General features: G+C 43.3%; 2 protein-coding genes across 2 annotated transcripts in view; one reads left to right on the top strand and one right to left on the bottom strand.

The window, feature by feature from the left end:
• Positions 1-12,363, top strand: part of FARSB (phenylalanyl-tRNA synthetase subunit beta) — a 79,027-nt gene extending 66,664 nt beyond the window's left edge. Inside the window, exons 16-17 of the mRNA XM_040427990.1 lie at positions 602-754; positions 11,700-12,363. Of these exons, the coding sequence (XP_040283924.1) occupies positions 602-754; positions 11,700-11,851 (305 nt within the window). The 3' untranslated portion in view covers positions 11,852-12,363. The remainder of the gene's footprint in view (positions 1-601; positions 755-11,699) is intronic.
• A 4,876-nt stretch (positions 12,364-17,239) lies between these two features.
• The window catches only part of SGPP2 (sphingosine-1-phosphate phosphatase 2), a 65,771-nt gene continuing 56,780 nt past the window's right edge, over positions 17,240-26,230 (bottom strand). Inside the window, exons 3-5 of the mRNA XM_040427994.1 lie at positions 25,423-25,602; positions 20,718-20,807; positions 17,240-18,379 (exon numbers count right to left, since the gene is read on the bottom strand). Of these exons, the coding sequence (XP_040283928.1) occupies positions 17,837-18,379; positions 20,718-20,807; positions 25,423-25,602 (813 nt within the window). The 3' untranslated portion in view covers positions 17,240-17,836. The remainder of the gene's footprint in view (positions 18,380-20,717; positions 20,808-25,422; positions 25,603-26,230) is intronic.

Raw genomic sequence — 26,230 nt, forward strand, 5'->3', positions numbered from 1 at the left:
AGCTGATTTGGGCTTTTCCTTATCTTGTATGTCTACTGTTTACGCCATTCTCCTGTTATTTTCATCTCCCACTCTTCATCTCGGTGATTGCTACTTGTCATGCCCTCCTCCGTTTTTGTGCCATTGCCCACTTTTCCTCTTTGAAGTTTGTATAGGTCCGAATGCTTGAAGACACTAATCCGTATTGGGTTTACATGGGGCGAAAAATACTGCGATGCAACTGTAACAGAAAGAGAAAAACTGTTTGGATTACAGCTCCACCATAGATTTTCAGCCAGCTTTGCCTTCTGAATGGCGTATGCAGGGACACATTACTACTAGATGGGTCACAGCCCCTGGAGGAGCTCTAATGGTGATCATATTGGATGCCGCTCTGCTTTTACAGAAGACAGGGAGTGTAAAGGATGCGCTTTCCTAGAGACGAGACCAGTGCATCATTTGGGCGAATATTCTGTCATTTGTGTATCAAAGTTACAATATGAGCAGATTATTAATGGCGCCTAGATGTCCTCAGTGGATTTTATCCACATCTATTCAGATCGTAAGAAGCCTGATTTGATGTAACCATTAACACCTCTATTATTTTACTTGCCTTTTTAAGATGTCGGAGCGAGGAATTTTCGTCACCTGTGCGCAGTCTATTACAACAAGAACCCGGGGTTTGAGGTCATACACGGCCTGCTGGACCGCATCATGCAGCTGTTAGCAGTCAGTCCTGGCACCGAGAAAGGATACCGGATCAAAGCTGCGGAGGGTAAGAGGCGTTGGCGCCAGGGTGTATTTAGTATATATTGAGTCTTCTAAAGTCTTGTGCATGTATGGATGCACTGTGTACATGGATCCAACTGCATTTTGCCGGTGTTACAGGAAAGGCAAACTTCTTCTTAAAGGGGTATTTTCATCTGAGACAATGGGTCATATCGCTAGGATATACCCCCTATTTTCTTATAGGTGCGGGTCCCACCGTTGGGACCCGCACCTATATCAAGAACGGAGCCCCGCAAAGTGGTGGCTGGAGGACTCCGGTCCGGCCACCACCAAGCGCTCTCCCCATAGAAGTGAATGGGAGCGCACCGCACATGACCGGCCACCGCTCCCATTCACTTCTATTGGCCAGACGGAAATAGCTGAGCAAGCGCTGTTTTTGGCAGCCCCATAGAAATTAATGTAGGACGGCTGCGCATGCACTACTTTCGGGGTTCCGTTTAGGAGATAGCTGCAGGTCCCACCGATATGTCCCTATTGTCTCAGATGAGAAAACCCCTTTAATTTTATCGCTTTTGTTTTCGTTTATAATGTCATTATCAGCATTTTTTTTCTGGAGCACATGTATTGGGTCCATAGACTCACTGTCTATGCTGGAAATAAGTTCTGTTCAGAGAGCCGACCATTGCCTGGCAGAGTTTTGGTTATTTTCCTTTCCCGTAGCTGTAGATTCTATGCGTCTATTGAAAAAAATATGATCTGTTTCCTATAGGACCCTCAGACTGGTGAGTGGCTGCAATGAGCCTAGAGGAGCCCACCCGTTTATTTTAGTGGGCACTCTGTAATGATTCATCCCCTGTGATGGCTCTGCAGGGGAACTGAAGTCCTGCTTTACGGCTGATTACTAGGGTCCTCGGCAGTGGGACATGGTGGGATCAGCTTATTGTCAGGGAACCCTTGTAGCAGAAAGGATAGTCTGATGCAAGTAACCCCTCCGGATGCAGTGTTAGTTCAGAGGACCATCTGCAGTGTTGTCCACCATGTGGTCAGGAAATGATAGTAGTGTATGCCAGAAGTGGTGCAGTTTTGGTGCTCGTTTCGTTACACACCGTCACAACGGCAGCATTTGGCAAGAAATATAGGTAACTATGCCAGTGTCTCCATAGTAAAGCTGGCCATACACATTCAGTAGCTGTAGGCCGAACGCTCAGCTGATGGCAAACTGAAAATTATAACGAAAAACTGGGTTCAGCTTGAAGGCACCAGGTGTGGTCCTCGAGTCCTGGAATTCCCACAACTTTACATTATCTTTAGGCATGAAGACAATATAGATTGCAGCTTCTTTCCATACGGGCACAGTTGTCTCCTCTATTAGGAGCATATGTATAATAGTCAGTTTTCACGCACCTTCTGTCCCTTTAACTTACTTAAGGAGCGTACACCTAACCTGGGTCATAACCTCTGCTCCTCTCTATGGGATGGGAGCTGTGCAGAATTACCACGGTGCAGTTGTGATGTCTTGGTACTCGGTTTACAGGATCAGTAATTGTAGCCCGAGCCATGTTTTAGCTGCTGTCTGATTCTATTAGGGAACGGGAACATTATCAGCGAGGTTGAGATCTCCAGGAATTGTCTCTTATAAATTCTATTATCTCCTCTGCCTTTCTGCATTTGTAATGGATACAAAGCAATCCGATGCACTTTTACTATAACCTACAGCTTGTCTATGATGGATGAGGGTTTCTGAGATTTATGTTCTTGTAATGACTTCATAAGGAACATGAGGCTTGTTAGTTATTATGCAACTATGAATTGTCTAATTTTTGGGAATATTTTGCACAAAATCCCCTATTCCTGGTGGTGAAAAAGGACAGGTTAATAAAACGGGCGTCAGTTTTCATAGGAGCTGGTATGTTGCTTTATGTTTGACAAGACTAACTTGATGATAAAAGCTGTTGTCCGTGTATTTAGGTTACAACTAATTATCTGATGGGACGATTGCAGTGTCCTACAGTGGAGTGCACAATAGAAGAAATTAGTAAGGATTTCTTCCATTGAGTATGGACACATGTTCAAGACTATTACAATTTATTTTCCTAAACATCAGAGAAACCAGTCTTAAAGGGGCCATCCAGGATCTTGATATTGATGGCCCGTCCTCAGTAAAGGCCATCAATAACAGATCGATGGGAGTAAGACACCCTGCACCCCGCTGATCAGCTGTATTCTTGTACAGTGATGGCCAGTTCTCAGTGTTCGCCAGCGAACACATGCGGGCTGCCATCTTGACTCACAAGTCCATCGATGCACAGGTAAGCCCTTACCTGTGCCGGGAGCCGGTCTGAAACAAATGCGGTCACCGGGAGCAGGCAGTTCCAAGAACAGCCCGATGAAGGCCCCCGGCGGCTGTTCTCGGAACTGCCTGCTCCCGGTGACCGCATTTGATTTCAGACCGGCTCGCGGCACAGGCACAGGTAAGGGCTTACCTGTGCATCGCCGGACTTGTGAGTCAAGATGGCAGCCTGCATGTGTTCGCTGGCGAACTGGCCATCACTGTTCTTGTAGCTCCAGTGCTGGACTGCACTGCTCCGTCCATTATGCCATGGACAGCGCTGCCCCTATTCACTTGCATATTTTCGCCACTACAAGGAGGCAGCTGATCGGCAAGGGTACTGGGTGTCCGACCCCCACCAGCCTGATATTGATGGCTCATGGGCCAATGCAGTATTCCCATCTTATATCCAGAACATATCGGCCAGTGGTGCCATTCCTGATCTAAGGAGGGCATTAGGACACATTCCTGAGCATTGGATTCCTTTTCTGTCTTGTTTGGTCATTACTGGAGATGAGATGGTGGTATATCCATTTGACTGGCACTAGACCAGTGTTTCTCAACTAATGAAGTCAAGTATTGACCAGGAGTTCCAGCCGAGCAATGCGTTGTGAATGTTAATAAAGTAAGGCTATACTCTCCCTGCCGTCAGTGGCTCTGTTTGGAGCCTCCATCAGCAGATCCTTGAGATTTAGTGGAAAGATTAGAACAGTAAAACGTGCTATAGTAGCTATTGAAATGGCAGACATAATGTCTAATCCCTGATAGGTAATGGTCCGTTGGGTGTCATCAGTGTGGCAAATTTTTACCCCTTGTGCCCGACTTATTTATATAGGACATGCCCCAACCAATGACATTTCAGTCACAAGTAGGACATATGGCCCCTTCAGCAGACCACAAAATGGATACAGATCACACACTAGACGACCTGAAGATATAGACCGGACCACAGATAAGTCCAGCACGGATTCCACACTGAACAGCTTAGGTCCTCTGCATTACAATGGGGCTATTACACATGTAGCTCTACACTGGAAATCTGATGCCATGGATTTTGTGTGACCATGACCCTAATTACACTGCACAATGTTGGGCATACCAGCACTAGTTCCCAATAACTGGCTTTTTTATTCTATCAGCCAATGAATAAGCAAGTGCTAGTTCATCAGCTGATGGGCATTCTTCATTAGCCTGAAAGATGACATCTCTGTGTACTCAGCGGTTTGCTGCCGATCATCAATACAACAGAACGAGGGAGCAATGACTGCAGTAGTAATTGTTCCTCCCATGTTCAGTATACATCAGCATGTGGATGTGTTGTCATCCATAACCCCTCGCACTGCCCAAAGGTCAGGCAGGGTAATGCCACCCTAATCTAGTATTCTCTAGCACCAGTCTGACGCTGTTATCATAGGGGAAAACCATGACCGTCTCACTGTTCTGGCACATAGAGCCGTATCCCCCCCCCCCCCCCCCCCTTATACCCCACGAGTGAGGTCCATTTGCCCCATTACAGCATATAGACATTGGTTTAAGCAGTGAAACCACCCTATTGATTTGGATGATTAGGTCTAAAGGGGCGAAGTATTGTATTAGTGACCGGTGTGTAAATTGATTCTCCATGGGCAGGTGTATGGCGGGTGCGTGCACCTGCTATTAGCACTCCACCCTTGCACGCCATGTAAGGTGCACCTCTGCGGGCTGGGTGGCACCCTCCTGGTGCATTAAGTGTGTGACAGTGTTTAGAAGCCAGCAGGCATATTACACCTGTAATGGCTGCTGACCTCTGGAAGGAACCTGTGTTTTTAAGCAGGCATGAAATGCAGACAGCATGTTAAATAATAATTAAGAGTAGCTGCTGAAACTCAAAATAGAAATGTAAATGGGATCTAAAGCAGTCGGCGATGGAGGCACAGCGGGAGAGCCAGCCTCTGACAGTAGGTACAGTTTCATGGGTAATTATTACTAGCTCCCTGTGGGGTCTCTTCTACACTCCAGGCCTTTGATCTGCATTGCATATTACATTAATACCAATTATTGTTGTTCTCTTCTTCCCCGCCCTTCTCCTTGCTGTGTATATAAAGCCCCCCAGCTATTAGCCCCCTGTCTTGGTACTCACACAATGGAGGGGAATTATATTTTGGAATCTCACTGTAAGAAATACTGGAGCAGTTGAAAGGAGTTTATTGGAATTTTTATACTGATGGCCTATCCTTAGGATAAGCCATCAATATCAGATTGGCGGAGGTCTAACACTCCGCCTCCCGCGGATCAGCTGTTACGGAGTAGTTCCGGCACTGGGAGCATCTCCTGGACAGCTGATCGGCAGGGTTGCGGGAGGTCAGATCTCCACAGATCTAATATTCATGACCAATCCTCAGGATAAGCCATCAGTATAAAAATCCTGGAGTACCCCTTTAAGATTGTCTCATATAAACACTAATGACTTAGATGTTACTTCAAATAATGGGCGAGATCCATCAATATGCCTGAATTTGAGTGAGCAGATACGGGACAAATTGTGATCAAAGTAGTGAAAATGGCATAATAAATTTGGTGTGGCTGGACAGCTTATGTCTGGCATCCATCTATTAAAGGGGGTGTCTCACCAATCTACATTTATTATCAATAGTACTCTAGGGGTTATGGCCATTGCCGCCATGCAGCAGTAGTGGCCACACTTATACGCTGAGAAGAAGAATGCCAGCCTTTTTTCTGGTAGGCAGGAGTGAGCGCACATAGGCGCATGCGCAGTAGCTCCCCTTCCCGGCCACCTCATATCACCTCGTCTTAGTAGCTCCCCGTCCTGGCCCCTTCATATGTCCCCTGGTATTTAGTAAAGAACAGCTCCAGGGCATGCAGTTATGAATATGGCTGCGGAGCGCGCACGCACAGGCAAGGGACGGGATTACATTATCCCTGCACCGGTTGCCTGTGCCATCATTTAGCTCAGAAAGTGTGCCTAGAGAGCTGCGCGGAAGAACTGCAATCAGGACGCGTGAGACAACCCCTTTAATACTGTGCACCCAGCTGTGGAGGTAGGTGTGACAAAATAAACACAATAAACTTGGGGGGGGGGGGCCTGATTTGTTTTTGTTTTATGCTAGTTTTACACCAGGTATTTTTGGCGCTGAAAAAAAACCTAATATAGAATCCGTGTCCAAGTCAAGTTTGCATTGAAAATGATAGGAAAAACGGACACGGATCACGGACGCGGATGACTATCTTGTGTGCATCCGTGATTTTTCATGGACCCATTGACTTGAATTGGTCCGTGAACGGTTGTCCGTGAAAAAAATAGGACAGGTCATATTTTTTTCACGGACTGGAAAAATGGATCACGGATGCCGAAGCCAAACTGTGCATTTTCCGATTTTCCACGGACCCATTGAAAGTCAATGGGTCCGCGAAAAAAAATGGAAAACGGAACAACGGCCGCGGATGCACACAACGGTCGTGTGCATGAGGCCTTATAGAAAGGTTTTCTTAAAGGTTATGATGTCACATATCTGGTTATTTTGCAGCAGAGCTCACTAAAATTGGCAGGTTCAGCCAACATACCTCTAATGTGTATGGCCAGCGAGAGATGCCCCCTTTAACATAATGAGCGCCGTCCCATTGATCTAATATCCAGATGCCTCTTTGCCCCAGATCCATTCCTGTACGTGTGTGATTTATGTGCCTGAGTGACCGTACAACAATGGCCCCGGCCGGGAGATCGGGCAAGTGTGGCGCGGGATCAGACGTGAAATGTTACCAGCGGAGCTCAGCTGCAGATGAAAGCGCAGTTTAAGTGTTTCTTAGATTTTTAGCCTTTAATGCGACTTCTCAATTGCTGCCTGTAAGCCTTCACTTCCGCACATCCTATCAAATTATAGGACTGCTGGGGTACGTCTAAGCCTGTAATATTACCTGCGCCTTTTTCTTTTTTATTCCCAGTTTTCTTTTTTCATTCTGAAGCTCACACAAGAAAGTGACTAAAGTGCTCGGATAAGAAGAACCAACCCTTTGATATTTAATTGTCCATAAAATGTGATCAAGATTAGTCGATACAAATGACATTTGGCCCCCTCCAGCTCTTAACTCTTTTTATGCCCGGGGGCAGTGATGGCAGGGTCTGCAGTGTGTTCAGGCACCTGCCATTCACGGGTTAAAGCGGCCCTGTCTTTCGGAATACAGAAGTCCTAGGACGGGCTGTAATTATGTGATTATTCACAGCCCAGTGGACTTTGGAAAGAAGGTGACATGTATGGCTTTAGGGAAGTGAGTTGTGAAGTTCAGCCGTCACCACACATCTGTTCATACAAGGCTCATACGTACAATCTGATAAGCAGACACAGCTGTCAGCTCTCGCCGTATGGGGGGGACTAATTATACGGCTGCGAGGTGCAAGCCGCCCTCATGTCAGCCCAGCTTCTTTAATCATTTTATTTTTTACTGTATTGCAAAATTATCCTTAAAGTGAAGCTTCATATTAAAGAACCTGTAGGGGAACGGCATGATTTATAATAGGACACTCTTTACCGTAGGATCTGTTTGGTAATGGTTAGGTACCACTTGGAACCGAAACAGAGTTCGGTAAAAGGTTTTTAACTGTAGAAATTAACTCTTGAAGTTATTAAACAAAGTCTCGGGAGACTTTGTGAAGTAATAACTTCGGCTCATAGGAGCCAATACATTCTAATACTGTACGGAGCGCTTGCTCCCTACAGTATTCTAACAAAGTTTTCTGGGAATCTACTTCGGATGTTTTATCCAAAGTCGATTCGCTCATCCCTAATAATGGTCCGTACGTTTCTTTGGTCTATAGACAGAATACAGGCTGCTGTAGTCTGCCATGGAGGCCTGAGAAGTCTGGCCAGATTTACAAAAATGTACAATATATTCCTATTTCTTTAAAAAATATATATATTTTCCATCTGTTTGTAGGAGGAAGAGATGAGCGAATTTCATATTTTGAAATTCGTTAACACTTTGGTGGTTAAAGCAGAATTGCGTTATGGATTCCGTTACCACCTTTAAAGGCATTCCGTTATTCATTCCGTTATTCATTCTGTCATAATAGAAGTCTATGGCCTGCAAAACGGATCCGTCCCGGACCTCCCACGGCTCCCCTGGCCAGAACTGACTGAATCGTAGTAACTTATGATAGTTTTTTGATAGTTCCTATCTCACTGTGAGGCGATTGTACTGTACTCCTGTGGTGATGTGAGTACAGTACAATAGCACTGCAATCAGATAGGAACTGTATGCAGTCAGTCCAGGAGAGGTAGCCGACACATGACCCATGTTTCCCCGGACCAGGTGCGGTCATGTGAGTCAGCCCCATGCATTTTTCTACAAGGTAATGCCGTAAGCTGCAATTTTTGCACTACAGAAGAACATCATGCCAAGCATTTAACATCCGACCACAGTAGTTTTTGCTTTAAAAAAATTAAATAAAAAATACATGTGCAACCACTTAAATTTTGCCATTTTATTATCAGTTGCTGACATACAGTAGCCTGAAAGGAAGTCTGTGTACCATTTATAGTGCACCTTGTTGTAACTTTGGCTCATGGCCCCATGTTTTTAAATATGTGGCTCCATTGTCTTGGATCCTCGTCTAGATTTTCACACATTCCCAGCTCCAATAAACTCGAGAGGAACGGACCACATCGCTCCCAGTTATTATTTACAGTACAGGAGACCTAGAGGGCGTTGTGGGCTTACTGTATAGTAAAGAGGATTTCAGGTGGCTGTATAAAATAAAGGGGGAAAAAAAACTCCCTTACCTTTTTCTATGTCCCTCTGCTCCCATAGAGATGATGTCATGTCCATCGTTCATGTGACCTCAGCAGATGTGTGCATGAACAGCACTGAGGCCAGTGATCCGCGTGATGCAGGAGTGGAGGGTCATATGAGAGGGGAGTGAGGGGTTTGGAAAACCCCTTTTAAAGGGCATCTGTCAGCATCTTTATACCTATGAAATAGGCTGACCTGTTGCATATGCGCTTGGCAGCTGAACATGGTACCAACACAGATGTCTTCATCACGGGTCCGCCAGTTTCATAGGTACAAATCTGCTGTCAGATGCCCTTTAAGAATTTTTGGCATTTACTGTTATTTGACTCTTATGACATTAAAAAACTTACAAGCCTATTGAGCTTCACTCTCTGTCTGCAGTTTTTATTTCGCAGGCCCTGGTTCTGTGCTCTGATCACAGATGTTACTGCCTACTATCTTTTGGTTACTATAGAGCGGTTTCTGTCGGCCAGACACTTTTTTGTATTTTCTATAGGTCTTGTATAGACGGTGGATTGTGTCGCCACCAGTGTGCAGGATGACGCTGCAATACACTGTCACTTTTTCTTGGGTAATTAGAACAATGCCTTAATTATCAGTCTAGGTTCTCAGAGCCACGGGCTGAATTGGTATTATCCTAAACCTTTTATTGTGGGTGGATCCTAAGCCCATTTCACAGCTATTGTCGGCTGCGTGCTAGATTCACCAATTTCACACTTCTGTCCAAAGTAAATGGCCAAGAAGCAGCGTTTCTGGAGGCGGCCCTGGCCTGGTGTCAGGCTGCAGGGTACCGCGTCCTTTCTTTTTACTCCAATTATTTCTCCTTGTCCTCCTGATGTGTGACTCTTGTAGCAGTACAGCACATAGAGGGGCTTCATACTGGGCTGTTTTATTACCATGAGATGCTCACTAATTACCGGCCCGTCCTGTGGCTTCACGGCCGTTCAGATCCATAAGATTGTTCAACCATCGGCCCCAGCTTCCCCATCAACTTGCATGTTAGATTTTTCACCAAACACACGTTAGTATGCGAATGGAGAAGAAAGATTCATTTTTTGTAGACCCCTCCAAAAACAAGTAATTTGACAGGGAAACCCGTAGTGTCAGATCCTAATACTTTTCCATCCGCCCAAAGCAAAGTATGTACCAAACCCCATGTATATGTAAGGCCTCCTGCACACAACCGTATTTGTTTTGCGGGCCGCAAAATACGCATACCTTCCGTGTGCAGTCCACATGTTAATTTTTTTCAGTCCCATTCATAGAAATGGCTGTTCTTATCCGCAAAACGGGATGGACATATAGATGCAGACAGCGCAGTAGTGTGCATGAGGCCTAAAGGCCGTTTTACTCCTCTGTGGTCAGATTCTCAAATAAAAGGTGCTTCTAGTAGTTCTGTTTTTTTTTTATTTCTATAATTTTATATATTTCCATAGCATTTCTTCGCACTGTGGCCCTAATGTATTGATCCATTTACACCAGTTTCACCGAACTGAGCCCCAAAAAAGTCACAATTTGTGCAAAAAATTTTGTGTGTTTCACTAGAAGGTGTGACTGGTTTATTAATACTAAAGCCAGAAATGGGAGCAAATTTTAGCACAAATCTAGGCCTGCTCCATTAAAATACCTCCTAAACACACGGTATAGCATTGAGGAGGGATGTACTAGTGGGCAGTAGGTCCCCAGCAATCATACCCTGATCACCCACCTTGTAAAATGTATTTTGTGGCACACACCCTTTAAAAGGGTCTCCCAAGATTTTACAACTGATGACCTATACTCTGGCTAGGTTGTCAGTATCTGATCGGTGGGGGATCCGACACACGGGACCCCTGCTGATCAGATGTTTGAGAAGTGCCATGGCCTTCTCTCTGCCCACCAAGCACAACACTGTACATTGTATAGTGGCAGTGCTTGGTATTGCAGCTCAGCCCCATTCATTTATATGGACCTGAGCTGCTCCTAGGCCACGTGACCAATGAACGTGTCGTCACTGGTCTAGGAAAAGCAGAGCGAAGACTGCCTGCCGGATTCGGAAAACCGTATGCAAACAGAAATCAGTTTTTTCCAGATCCGTTAGACGGATCTGTCTCATCCGGTATAATGGATCTGGTATTTCATTTTTTTCAAAGATCAAAAGGGAAAATGGCTCCTCCTATGTCCCGACGCATGCGCAGACCAGAAAATCGGATCCGTCAATTTCCGAAAGACTTGGTACCGGATCCAGCATTAATACATCTCTATGGAAATTAATGCCGGATCCAGCAAGGGCAGTAGTGTTCTGGGATTTTGGCCGAAAAAAATACAGCAGCATGCTGCGGTATTTTGTCCGGTCAAATACCGTACAAGGGATGGAATGGAAGACATCCTGATGCATACTGAACGGATTGCTTTCCTTTCAGAATGCATTAGGATAAAACTGATGCGTTTTTTTCCGGTATTGAGAACCTGTACCGGAAAAGAATAACGCTAGCGTGAAAGTAGCCTTAAATTAGATCTGTTTTTGGGAAAGCTGAGTGGTGACCAATATGGCAGCTGCCAGGGTTTGGATATCTGTCTGGTTATGCAGTGATACATTACTTCCCTGTGTGCGGTTCTATTACAAGGCAGATTTGCTGTTCAGGAGTCCCAAGTTGAATGACTACCACTATACCTGCTGAGTAAAGTATTTAAAGGGGTTTCCAGCTCCTTCAAACAGCCGATTGGCAGCTGTGGCCGGAGTCGGACCCCTAAAGGTCAGATATTAACTCTTTAAGGAGTTCAGGTTACTGGTGATTATTTTTATTTCATGGTATGCACTGCCATACAGATTCACAGTATATGGTATGCATCTTATATACCAGTGTTTTATACAATCCTGATTTTTTTTTTTTTACAGATCCAGCTTTTTTCCCCGGCCGTTGTGCAGAAATACTGGCTGATGGCAAAACCATAGGAAAACTGGGCGTCCTGCACCCTGACGTCATCACAAAATTTGACTTGACTATGCCTTGTTCAGCCCTGGAAATAAATGTGGAGCCATTCTTGTGATAAAGAATCATCCATGGAAATTGCTTTTAATCACAGACGGGATATACAAAAATGGGCTGACATAACCTAATACTTTGAACACCATTATCAGTTCAGCCATCCATTCGTGTTTTAGGCGACGTCAGGGCACGCTTACCTGCAGGGCAGATTGAGACCTAATGTGTGCTCTCCAGCTGGTTTTATAGACTGCACCCAGTGGACTTTGTGATAAATGAGCTCATACATTGGTTGTATTTTAACAGCATACTGGGAATACACCTCTGATACATTCAGTGAAAGTGCACAGAGGTGTTGAAGATAAGGAGATCTAAGGGCCCTTTGACACAGGCCGGCAGAGCATTGCCCGCTTCTATGTTGGTTCTTCCCTATAATCATCTTGTTTGTTGGGAGCACATCCCTGTTACACAGGGCAAAGTGCTGCCCACAGACTGGAAATGATTGTATGGACACTTCCCCAATAATTGTCCCAATCCGCAGTCCATGTAAAAAGGGCATCTGTCAGCAGATTTGTACCTATTTTAATATATACAAATGACCCTCTAGGAGCAACGGGGGCGTTACCATTACACCTAGAGAATCTGCTCTCTGCAACTGCTGCACCTTCTGCACTTTGATTGACAGGGCCGGGTATGATGAGGTAGAAAGAGCCTCTAGGTGTAACAGCAATGCCCCCTTATTTCTCTCAGCAATTCAGGCACATATGAACATGGGCTCAACACAGATGCCTTCAGCTGCTAAGAGCACATCAACAGGTCAGCCAGTTACATGGACTGCCGGCAATCCGGACGCAAACGGATGCATTTGTCAGACGGATCAGGATGCGGATCCATCTGACAAATGCATTAAAATACCTGATCCGTCTCACCGACGTCATCTGGAAAAACGGATCCAGTATTTTATTTTTTTTCAGATTTAAAGGTCTGCTCATGGGCGGACCGGAAGAACGGATCAGTCAGTTTCAATGCCGGATTTGGCACTAACACATTTCAATGTAAATTAATGCCGGATCCGGCATTCCGGCAAGTGTTCAGGATTTTTGGCCAGAGAGAAAACTGCAGCATGCTGCGGTATTTTCTACGGACAAAAAAACATAAAAGGGACTGAACTGATGCATACTGAACGGAATGCTCTCCATTCAGAATGCATTAGGATAAAACGAATCAGTTTTTTTCTGGTATTGAGCCTCTAGGACGGAACTCAATACCGGAAAATAATAACTCTAGTGTGAAAGTACCCTGAGACAATTATTGGGGAAGAGCGTCCAGCAAATCTGCTGACAGATGCCCTTTAAAGAGGTTTTCCAGGAGCTTTGAACTGATGACCTAGCCCAGGGAGCAGCAACCTTCAGCACTCCAGCTGCTGTGAAACTAAAATTCCCAGCATGCTTCATTCATTTCTATGGGAGTATGGAGAAGAGCAGGGTAAGTATGCATGCTGGGAGTTGTAGTTTCACAACAGCTGGAGTGCTGGAGGTTGCCTACCCCTGCCTCTAGATAGACTATCAGTATCTCACCGGTGGGGGTCCGACTCCCAGGACCCCTATTTATCAGCTGTTTGAGAAGGCGCTGACACTCGCAGTAGAACTGCAGCCTTCTCTCAGCTGACCAAGCCCAGCACCGTCCATTTTATAGCAGCTGTGATTGGTATCGCAACTGAGGCCCATTGATTTGGGGCTGAGCTGCACCTAGGCCGTTTTGTTGGCAATTCCCAGCAATTTTGATGATCTCCCAGCAACCTAATCTATATGTCAATGGATTGCCTCCATAATGGGACTTATCCATATAATGGGTGATGTCACACAAGGGTATTCAGACCGTGAAACATGCTCCATGTGACAACACTGCTCCTGTGACACGAAGTCACAGCATTATAATGCTGTGTGTTCCTACTCTCAGAATGCCATTAGTACAGCTGTGGACAGGCAGCAACACACAGCATTTTAAATAATTTATCATGCTGTTCAGTCCGGGACACAATTCTGTCATGCGGAGTGTGTTTCATGGACTGAATATGCTGGTGTGAAATGAAGGACTCCTCACCCTACAGCATACGGGCTCCGATGTCTACAACTGTTTGACCTCCAAATAATAGATTCATATATTAGTAAAGAATACTTTTTTTTTGTTAAATTGTAACACAGGCTGAGCTTCCCTGACCTAATTTTTGTATTTATTCCTGTAAATGATACTAGTCGCTTCACAATAAAGTACATTTGTTACATTGGAGTGCAGTTATATAAATGATATGTTATGTAATAGAACATGAGGCTGCAAGATGAGCACAAAACCCAGCAGTATCCTCTTCTCTGGAACTACTACTCCAATATGGGCCCATAACAGGGTTTGACCTAATGACACTATGGAGGCGACTTCCCTGATATGCTTATCCTGTCTTGCAGTACATATTAGGTACCGACACACATGATGAGGACTAACAAAATGTGGTTTTACTGCAAAACTGTTAGAGAACATTAACATGGCAGAATTGTTGCAGAAATTTCTGCAAATAAAAATCTGATTCGGGCGGTTTCTGGGGCATTTGCAAGCATTTCCGCAACCCCTATTCCGATGATTAGTACAGTTGGAGACATTTCTGCAACAATTATGTGATATGGGAATAAACCTTTTTTGAAACTAAGGAGCAACTTTACCTGCAAAAATTGAACAGTGATTTAGAGAATCTTTCAACTCCAAAACACTGCAACTCTACAGTAAGTGGTGTAAATGACAGGGAGTCTGATTATGTACTGTGTATCTTCATACTCACATTCCAGCACTGTGCGCCCACAAACCGGCAGTAAGTTGTATTGATTGGACTGCTTTTGGAGTCCTCTTGGTACATTGCACTGCTGGTCTGTGGGCGCACAGCCTGGGGTATCATATAGATTAGCACAGAAACCGGCGGCACAGCTGCTCGGCTAACAACGTCTCACCTCAAAAACATCCGCCGCACGTCCACGTCATCAAAAAAGCAATATAGCGGTGCTCAAGCCCTCATAGAAGCAACAATGTCCATATAAGAGAGAAAATGAATAGTGCGGCACTCACCAATGCTGTGTTGTAAAATCAGTCCTTTATTCTTAAAAATATTCAGGGTAACAGGCAGGGGCGCACACATCTTAGCGGCGACTGCCGTTTCGCAATAATTCTCGCTTTCTCTAGCCACTGAATAATCATAGATTAGGTTCCCATCCAAAAGAGGTCACTGTGTCGTCGTGGATGGGCACAGATGATTTTGATCAAAATATATTTGCTGCAGGCCTGGCTGAGCTGGTGTCCTAGATTTGAATCCGACTAAGGACAACTTTGTATGTTCTCCCCGTGTTTACACGGGTTTCCTCCCACACTTCAAAGATATACTGATAGGGAACTTCGAGAGCCCCGTTGAAGACAGCAAGTGATTATTATGTCAGCGCTATATAAGTGAGTAAAATAATTATATAGTGACTGTAGCATTAGTTCATATATTCTGGTGGCAGAGTGCTGTTGCATTGTGTTTGCTTTTACTTTTTAGCCATGGCGATGCACACCAGCACATATATTTTATTTTTACAGGATTTGCTGCCCAACGTTGTCTTTTGCAGACACATAGCATTAGAATGCACATGGAAAGAGGGTTTTTTCCAGACCTGACAAATTTCCTTTAAAGGGGTTATCCGAGACAATAACAGACCCTCAGTGGTGATCATACTTACCTGGTCCCCATTGCTGGGCTCCAGTTTTTATTGCTCCCTGGCCAGCTCTTCATTTCCCTGGTGTGCCTATGTCAACATCCTTTTAGGGAGGAGGTGGCACGTGACCTGCTCAATTTGCATCACCTATGAACGTCCAAGGCATACCAGGTGGACTACTTGAGCAGAAATAGCCAAAAACATTCCACCCCCCTTTAAAATTTAATCAATTTAATGCCACACACACACACAACCATTGTTTGGACACGGTCTGTGTCCTGGCTCGGTTGTTTTCAGAACTCCCACAGTGGTGAATAGACAGTGTGTGCAGTCTCTTTCACTTCGGAGGGGGTGACCTTTTCGAGACATGGGTGAGGATCCCACACCTATCTGACATTGATGGCATATCCTAGTGATCAACCCCTCTGAGATGAGACAACCCCTTCACGACATCGACAACACCCATACTATTAAAATATTTAAAAAAGTTCCATACAGTGAATGGCGTATCAAAAGTCAATATGGCAGTTTTTTCATCACTTCACCTCCCTAAAGACCTCTTTCACATGAGCATATTTGCAATTCGTACATGGCCTGGATTTTTTATCCGCTGCTAATGTTAATGAATACAGCTATTCACATGGGCATATAATTTCCGTCGGTATTTGAAATCCGCAGCATATCCAAGTCTTGTGCTTATTTGTTTTCAAAATGATCAAAAATGTCATACACATCCCAAAATGGTATCAATACAGGTTGTCTCAAAAATTGAGCCCTCACACAGCTCAGTATAACTATGAAAAAGTTATAGGGGTCAGAATATGGCTATTAGAGTTGAGTGAACCTGCCTTTTTGCAGATTTGAGTTTGGCGTTTAATTTATTTACGTAATTGATTCACGGAATCCGTCACATAATACAATGCCGGCATGCTGCACACTACAAGTGTATGGCCAGCCCCGAGGGATCCGTTTGGCATGCCGACATTAAATTACATTATGGATTCAACGGAATCCATAATGTAATTCACCTAAAACCCAAACCTGCAAAAAGGCAGGTTCACTCAACTCTAATTGCTATGAAAATAAAATTTTAAAAGATTTTTATTTTTTTCCCACTGTTAGAACACAATAAAAACTGTGGTATCGCCGTAATCTTACTGACCCAGAGAATGAAGCTCACAAGTCAGTTTTACTGCATAGTGAACATCGCAAAAACAAAGCTGTGGCGGAATTGACTTTTTTTTTCACTGTTCTATCTACATCCTATGCACTACTAAATGGTTCCATTAGAAAGTACAACTTGCCCCGTAAAAAAAAAAAAAAAACTCATACAGCTGTGTGAGGCAGGGAGTAAAAAAAACTCCATCAGCAAGGGGGTAATGGCCGTTCGGGCACATACAGTGGTGAGAAGTCCTCCGTGTCTATGGAGTTAAATGAGTGCTGATTATGTTGCTGTATTGTGATCAGTGCTCATTTCAGCCAAAAAAATCTCTATGTAAAAGTCCCTTAACCAAAGGCCTTTGTCTCTAGTCTGTGTATACATATTGTGGGCTGAGTTGGTTCTCGGCGTGAATTCACAGGAACAGGTAAGTGTTCTGCAGTATGACTCTTGGAACAGACCTTTTTAGAAATCAGTAGGTAACGCAACATGCCGAGTCTCGCACATGGCTGCAGAAAACAATAATTTCATGGTATATTACAAAGCTTGAACACTCCCATTTAATATTCATGTACAACATCTTTAAGAAATCCAGTAATACCTTTATTAGAGCAGGTATGGCGGAGACGTACAACTCGCCATCTGGGTCATGAGTGCAGTCACCCCAATAGTTTGATCCCTGTAAGCTCTAGGTTTAGAAGCCGCTCTGGGTACATTCAGAATAAACCTGAGGCCACAATAGGCAGAGACATAAATATACTGCTGCTTCATAAGCCGCTCATTACATTATCATCTGTAAATTATACGGCATCAGACAGACAGGGAATACAAAATCAGTGCAGTAGAAATACTGTAAACGGTCACTTTTTCCAAAGTCATTTCTTTAGCATCATATTATAGTTCAGTCTTATGTCCAAAAATAATTGTGAAGTTTGGAAGTGTCCATTATGCCTTCTCATAAATAGTAATAGAGCATCTTGCTGTGGTTGGGAGCTCAGCAGATGAGTGGAAATCATCAAGGAGTCATACACTGGCCCATTGTCCATGTTGAGTACAGTCCTCCAAATTTACGGTTCTGTAGCACAACCAATAGTAGGAACGGGATTGGACACTGGACCGATTTATCTTCCAAATTGATCTCCCACTTCTGCTCTTCTTATAAATTCAACAAATAATATATCCAAGGGACAGTTGAATTGGCAACTACACCCATTGATGTATAAGTCACAAATTTATAGGGTACCTCAATCTCCAGCCTTTGCCTAACCAGTACATCTTGAGTTGAGACTTTGTACCGCAAGCCCAGAGCTTTGAGAGAAAGTGTCTTAGCAAAGTACCGTGTTATTACCAGAAGTGCAACACCAAGAACAAACCTCAGTAGTTGCTTAAGCAGCATAGGATATGTTATTGGGGGGATGCTAAGCGGGAACGGTCCAGAAGGCACATAAGTCAGTCCTATCAAATTGAGGATCCATGTACCCACACAGGTCCCGGCTCCCACGCCCAGTATAACGGTGGTGTCTGCTCGAGTAGTGCTGTAGTGGTCCAACTTTGGGTAGTTGTAGCTCAGAAGAAAACCAAAAACGAGAGAAAATACAGGACATATTGGGCTGGTCAGAATCAGATGATCCACTGAGTCCCACAACGGAAATGTCACTGCTAGAAATAACAGTGCGATCACAGCGCCACAAATCACATCCTGCAAACAAAAAGATGAACGATAAGACTCATGTACCCCAAGCCTAGGTTAATTAAGAAGAATGCAGGTATCGGGTTTTATCTTGATATGGGTTTTACATAGCACATACTAGGTTGTATAAATATGCCCATTCTCTGTAGACTGGCCACACCGTAGTAGCTGATGTAGAGAGGACTTTATGGGCCCATACTGTGCCTCTTTATGTCTCCAATTGTACAGAGGCACAAGTTTTTTTTTCTTACAGATTTGTACATGCGGCCATGCCAATGCTCTTCACTTCCTAATCCAAGCTCGACATGCTAGGAAAAGCCTGCTAATCCAATCACTGGCTGTAGCAGTGAGCACCTCATACAGGGCCTTTCCTGTCACTTCTGGTGGGTCAAGCCAGGGCTAGGAAGAAAGGAACAGCAGGAACTGGACCAGCAGCAACAGGGGATTGGTGAGGGCAAGTACAGTTAATTTTTTTTATCTTGTTATGGCCCATTTAAAATAAATTGATTTATCAGGTTAACCCCTTTAAGATTGATTAAAATCTGTACCAGTTATTTATAGTGATATTATGGGGAGCTGGAGATGGGAAAATCTTTTTGTTCTTGATAAATATTGTTTTTTGATGCTACATTTTATTATAGACCTAGGGATGGGGTTTACATTCTGCGGCGAGTGTGTAGGAATGATAAAACATCTAGATACACTGTGAGCTCCTCACAACTCTCATCGGGCTTGTCCTTTGACATGCAGTCTAGTAGCTGACATTATAACAATACTGTAATTCCACAAAGCATTCCCATCTGAATTTCAAAGCTCGGATTTCATGGAAACGATCTCACGAGACCTTCACATGATTCCCACTTAAAAATCCTTTATATGACTCCTCCGGCATTGCTTTCAAGACTTATTGACAATTTCCAATTGCCTGGTGGCCACATGAACTAGGGTAATGTATGTGTCTCTGAAGTTTAATCCGCTCCCTGCTGGAAAAGGCAGCAAATCACTAAATTTTACTATATTACCCAGCACCCCTGCTGGGACGGGGCCAATGAATGCCATTGTTCTTCTCTGAGTAATCATTTCCACTGAAATATCCATGGTACATCTCATTATGTGCTTCTCTTGCCCAGGGCTTGGATGGCAATGGACAAGGGACACTTTAAAAAGTATGATATTGAGGAGACTATTCTTTAAAATTACCCCCACCAGCATTTAGAAAAAAGAGGCAACAGGGTCAAGAATATAGACTGATAGTTGCCACGCATCTTAAAGATGGCTATGACCTGACTGACTTTAATAGGTCGATCCCATTAACACAGCTACCGGCAAGGAATGGCAGAGTTGTGTTGAAATTTTTTAACACTGCTTATTTGACAATTGTTGGGGCTACTTCATAACTTGTCAATGAATGCCTGGCAGATATGAGACTGCATGTTCTCTGGCCTTTCACGGGAGGTGGCTGTTGGCTGACAGCTATCTTATGTCTATGACCAACTTTATGCCATCTGACATTATTTATAGACTGAGGAGCATCTCCTGGTTGTAGAACATGATTAGTTTACCAACAGAGCTGGAATTGGCTAAATGTTGATAGCTCTACCACCATCCTACTCCTGATTACAAGTGTGACTGAATGTGGATTTGGAGGTTCATCCATGTTCACGGCATTGTCAAAACTGAATGCATCAGTCTTTGTGAAACAGTTCTGGACTAATAAACCCACAAAGAAATCATTTACAAGCTGGTAAATGTCAGTGTGCAGCCTAAAGCTTCTTATTTCCTGCTTTAGTAAATGTCATCTGTGTTGTCTATGATTATGCTCATTTTATTATCGTAATTGTACCAATAAAACTACCATGCCCGACGGATAAGACAGCCTTTACAGGATAAATCTAGGGTTTTGGATGACATTTTCAGTTTTGTGAGATTTGGAAACTCTATTTTAGGCTGAGTTCACACTTCAGTTATGTGATCAGTTACTTCCATCAGTTATTAAGAGCCAAAACCAGGTGTGGGTCAAAAATGCCACAACAGGTACATATCTTTCCATTATACCTTATCTCTGTGTAGGCTTCACTACTGGTTTTGGCTCACAATAACTAATGGAAATAACTGACCAAATAACTGAAGTGTGAACATACGTGTATTTCCATATTGGAAGGTAGTTGGCATTTGTCCAGTGGTCATTGGGGTACATACCTAAGCTTTGCTCAAGTGTTTCATGCTACTAGGTGTTAGTTGGCACCATGTCATACTAAAGATACAAAAAATAGTTTCTAAGCCTATGGAACAGGACCAGCCACCTGTATGAATGGAGCCCATAACTAGCAGGGTCTTTACAACTTACCAGCACTGTGTGCATCCCTGTATACAGCCGGCTGAGGGACACCAGGGTGGAGAGGAAAAGGGCGGCCACAAATCCAAACGCAAACGGAAACTGCAGAATAAAAGACAACTTTTAAAAAGATCTCCCAATTTATCACATTTTCCAACTACATCTTATTTTCCAGCACAGTCTCTGATAAGCCTGACATACACGGTGCAATTTGGAAATTAAAAATGAAATAAAATAACATGGCCATAAAAGGCAGAAAGATGCTCAAAACCCCATATGCTGTTGCGCATATATAATCGGGGAGCAAATCCTGCACATGTGATCCCTTGATAACAGCAATAATGCATACAATGGTGGATGCCGGCAGTGGACCATATGTACAACAGAAACATCCTACACAGGGGAGCCAAATGTGTGGATGTAATTGGCTATATAAAGCAAACATTTACAAAGAAAAAATGGTGCACTACAATGGAAAATGCATTTGACAATATATGGGTAAACCCTCACACTGATATTAAAATGAGACTTAGCCAATATATTTTTATATCAAGAACATACCGGAGCCCGCACACCCCGTCTAGGTATCTCAAAGTGGCACGGGACCAAGTGATAGGTGGGACTCACAGCATCCTCCCATTGTATGTGGATTTCACACTGGAGGTAACTGGGAGATGTATTGCTGTGTGTCGGACCTTATGCCCTGTAATTGCCCATATGGCACAGTAGGTTAGCGTTAGGTCCCGTGCCACTTTGAGATCTTTGACAGGGTGCATGGGCTCCGGTATGTTTCTTGAATATAAAAATATATAGGCTAAAGTCTCATTTTAATATCAGGTGTGGTTTTAGCCATATATTGTCAATTGCATTTTCCATTGTAGTGCACCATTTTTTCTTTGTAAATGTTACATTTGGAGATTTAGATGGAAATTTAGATAAATTATCAATCACCTAAAAAAAATTAAAAAAGAGAGAAAATGGATGCAAAAATGTGATCATTGTAATTCTGTTCACTGGAAATCATTGCACCATGTACAGCATGTTTTATATTTTTTGCTTTCTGGAAACAGTTTCACATTTAAAAAATATATTTTATTTTCTTAGAGTTATAGAAGATACAGCAAACATTGTAAGTTAACCGACAATTTAATCATGGCTGTGGCCAAACCCGTTAGGTAGGTTAAAGGGTGTTTTTTATGATTGCGGCTTCTAGTGACACAGCTGAAATGCGTGGTTAGACCATACCATTCAGATAAACTGTTTTTTTACTTTATTCAACTAGATCAACATTAACTCTTGCATAGAAATGAATGGGTTTTTATGATCTAACAAATCGTGAATAGACTATTAAAACCATACCTATGCTATGTTAAAGGGGTTGTCCAGTTTCCAATATTAACAATGTATCCTTAGCATAGTCATTAATATCAGATCGGCGGAGTCCAACCACTGGCACCCCTATCGATCCGCTGTTTGGAGAGAATGCAGTGCTTACATGAGCGTTGCTGTCTCTCCACTGCTTACTTGCTCGCAGTCGACATTGCAGAGGCGAGCAGTATAATTTCATCCATACTCACTTAACCCTCTACACTCCTCCTCCCTCCATCCCTTCCTATGACCATGATCATGACTCATTTATTCTCAACATTCACGGTATTTTCATATTGGTTACTGCCATAGTTGGGACACTGTCATAGCATAAGTCTCTGCTATAGTACATACTTACACTACATTGTTCACTATTACAGTGTGTCCATAGCGCTACTCTTCCACTTCTGGAGCTATATTATAGCATTTGCAGATCTGTTTACTATACATCCAGGCCGGTTCTAGTGAAATGGGGCCCTGGGGGCGAAAAACATTCATTTGTATGGGGCTGCCGAAAATAGCTGACCTGGCTCAACCATTTCCGTTGCCCCTATTCACTTGTTATGGAGAGAGCGCATGGCGGCGGCCGGACCCCGGGAAACCGGGGTCCTCCAGCCACCACTCTCCCTGCTCCGTTCTCAGCGTAAGTGCCAGTCCCACACAGGGACAATCAGACAATGTGGCATATGCTAGCGATATCCCCCATTGTCTGTGATGGGAATACCCCTTTAATGTATGTCAGCTACACTGAAGGTCAAACAGCCAGCATGAGCACAGTCGGCATCACAATAGACAAATCAATAACTGCTTTATCTACATTTATATTATAGAATCTATTCTCTAAATTATAGAATTGAGAGGCCATAAACCAGATAAAAAAAAAACATAGAAGAACAATACACTAAACATGATTACACATGCATTTAAGCCAACAGATTATCTGACAGATTTTTTGACCAGTCATTGGTCAGACGGCCATTTACACACACAGATCTTTTGTTTCACACACCAACTATTGGTCTGGTTGGACAGAAATGGTCAATAATCTGTTGGTGTAAACACTCACTCTGGTTTTAATTCTCTCCTTATCCCTCTATGGGTCCCCTGTGCTACTATTTATGGGGCTTAGACCCTCATCCTATGTTCTCACTTTGCTTATACATAAAGATTTTTAAAATTTGACCACTGGGACTCCAGGTTTGCTTAGTGACCCGTTGCCAGCCGATACAACAGTGATCATCCATTAAAGTCAGTTGGAGGTATGGAAACAGCTACATTATCTTCGCAGCCACTCTTTGGGGGGTGGTAGCCCCTGTAGTGACCTCTCTCCCCCCACTGATGTGATTTTTATTGCATATCTCATCTCACAGATATTATTTCCTATGAATGGTTGCATCTTAGTGTATCCGCCTACAATCTGGATCTCATTGACAACTATAGACTGTCAACGAATACATGAAACACAGTTAGTTCACCATTGAGAAGCCAATACTGGTGTGCACAGAGCTCCTGGATTGAGATTGATTTATAGATATAGCAATGCCATCAGAGCGCAGTGTCCGGTTAAAAAAAAAAAAAAAAAACTTTTATTGGGTCCAGCATTAAAGCATCCGGATGCAGAGCAAAAATGGTAAGGTTTACATGTTTCGACTAGTCGCTTTAATCATATCATAATCTAAACATAAAAGATCCTCCTCTTAAAAACACATGATCAACACATGATTAGTGGCAACTCAATACGTCTGCATAATTTACACAACTACAAAAGAAGCTCGGAGCTTCCTTTAATTGGGAATAGTGGAGGTATAAAGGATAATTGATCACACACTCGACCGTATGTATTTTGCTGTCCGCAAAACAGGATCAGAAAAAAAACGGATAACATCAGTGTGTCGTCCGTGTTGCATCAGGTTTTTTAGCGGATCCATTGTAACAATGCCTGTATATAGAATAGGACATGTTCTGTTTTTTTTTTTTTTGCTGAACAGACATGAGGACACCGAATGCACATGGAGTAGTTTCCAATTTTTTTTACAGACTCATTGAAATTAATGGTTCCGAATACGGACCTGTAAAGAAAACAGAAGGGAAATGGAAGAAAAATACGTTCGTGTGCATGAGCCCTAACTTGTTGAAAGAGGTGAGAGAGAGGCACTTTGTGACCTAGAACAGAAAGCATACCTGACAGTCAGATCACCATCACCACTCTCTAGATTGATGTAGCTCCTGATTTTATATTCCTTACCTGTGATTACTGATGTAAATGTTTTATTAACTATAACAAACGAGCAGGAGTTACATCTCTTATGACCATACTTAGAATAAATATTTGACGTCTCGGGGATTATATGACTGTTTTGCTTCCGAAAATAAATTTGGGGACAACAGTGTGCCTAACGTAGGAGCCTTTCTGCATTCCAGAATTCAAATCGTCTGCTACATTATGCAGTGTAAAGGGGCCTTTATTCTTATTGTTGGAAAGTGTGTCCCTGAAAATGGCGGCACTGATTGGATAGAGACTGTGCACGGACACCCCCCCCAAATCTGGTTACCTCCCCTCTGTACCCTTACTGCAGACTGCTAGCAAGTCATTCATAACTTCTAGTAGAAATAAGGCTGAATTCACACGTCCATGGAACACGGTCCATGAGATACCGGACTGGCATCCTCCTTAGTGCGCTTCGTGCCGCAGCCGCTGTACAGTAATACACTCGTATAGATCATAGAAACCAATGACGGAGTGCGCTCCAGCACTAAGCAGGATGCAAGTCCGGTATCTTACGGACCATGTTCCACGGACGTGTGAATTCAGCTTAATAAAGGAACAGCACAACATAGAGCCATATGGCGAATGCATGGAGCTATTAACACCGGCATGTCAGGAGTGGTGACAGGTCCTCTTTAAGTACCTTCAAGAAAGAAAATACAGCATGTACTGACATCATTCAACATTCCTCCTTCATCTGCATTCCTGACCATCAGGTCTGCGTTCTGTTCTAGTTCACAAAGTGCGTCTCTCTCCTCTTCTGACGAGTTATCCTGTATACTTCCACTAGTCCTAATTTAAGGAAGCTCTGAGCTTCTTTTAATGGTGTAATTATGCAGATGTATGTGTTGCATTAATCATGTGTTTTTAAGAGGAGACTCTTATGTTTAGATTAGGTTAAAATTAAGGCAACTAGCCAACACGCATAAACCTTACCATTTTTACTCTTCATTCGGATGTTTTAATGTTGGACCCAATAAAAGTGGAACTTCACTTTTTATGGATTATCCATCGAATAAGATTTTCTGTTCTTTCAATGTAAAAATCAATCTATAGTCAAACAACTATAAAACCATCTCCAACCTGGTATCGTTCCATGGCGGCCAACAAATACGTGAAAGAGATTGCAGTGGCAGCAATGGCGTGTGTTGATGGCATGCCATATTCAGCTTCCACTCTAGTTTCAAGCTTTGCCACTGGAGGAGAGGAAGGACGAGGCCACTTTAGAAGATCTTTAGAAGCTTGACCTATGTACATAACAATCTGAAAGAGAAAGATCACATCTGAATGTAGTCAAGTTCTTCACCAGTCCCAGAATAACTTTCTGCAAGCAAGCATTGATCATGGCAGCATGTACTTAGATATTCCTGTAGTGGTCCCATGATGAATGTGCCAACCAGTTGTGGTGTTGTAGACTACGTTGGCCGACCATTGCAAATAATGAGTCATTTTTGTCCCAACCAACATTGACATAATTCTCCAGTATATGTGAATACATCAAACTGCTTATACCCAATGTACATTTGATCTAGCCACACATCATGGCAAATGTGGCCACAGACATTAAAGGAAGTCTGCCTGCAGGAGAATAACTTTTAAACCTGGCACAATGACTGGTAGGCTAGCTCAGCGTAATGTAATCATACCTTTTATTTTTTCAATCTGATGCTACTTTTTATTGATATACAAATGATCTATAAAGTGCACTGAGCCATTCTGTGAAGCCCAGCTCTGCTGCCTTCCTATGCCAGTCCCACCCTCTCCTTCTTGATTGTCAGGGCCAGGCTTCTCCATCTTTATCTTGTCCAGCTCTAAAATCTTGTTCCTGTGCCATTTGTTAGAACATTGCTGCACGTGCTGTAGAGATCATCAGGAAAGGACACGGTGTTGT

Source organism: Bufo bufo, chromosome 4, assembly GCF_905171765.1.
Source record: "Bufo bufo chromosome 4, aBufBuf1.1, whole genome shotgun sequence".
Classification (NCBI taxonomy): Eukaryota; Metazoa; Chordata; class Amphibia; order Anura; family Bufonidae; genus Bufo; species Bufo bufo.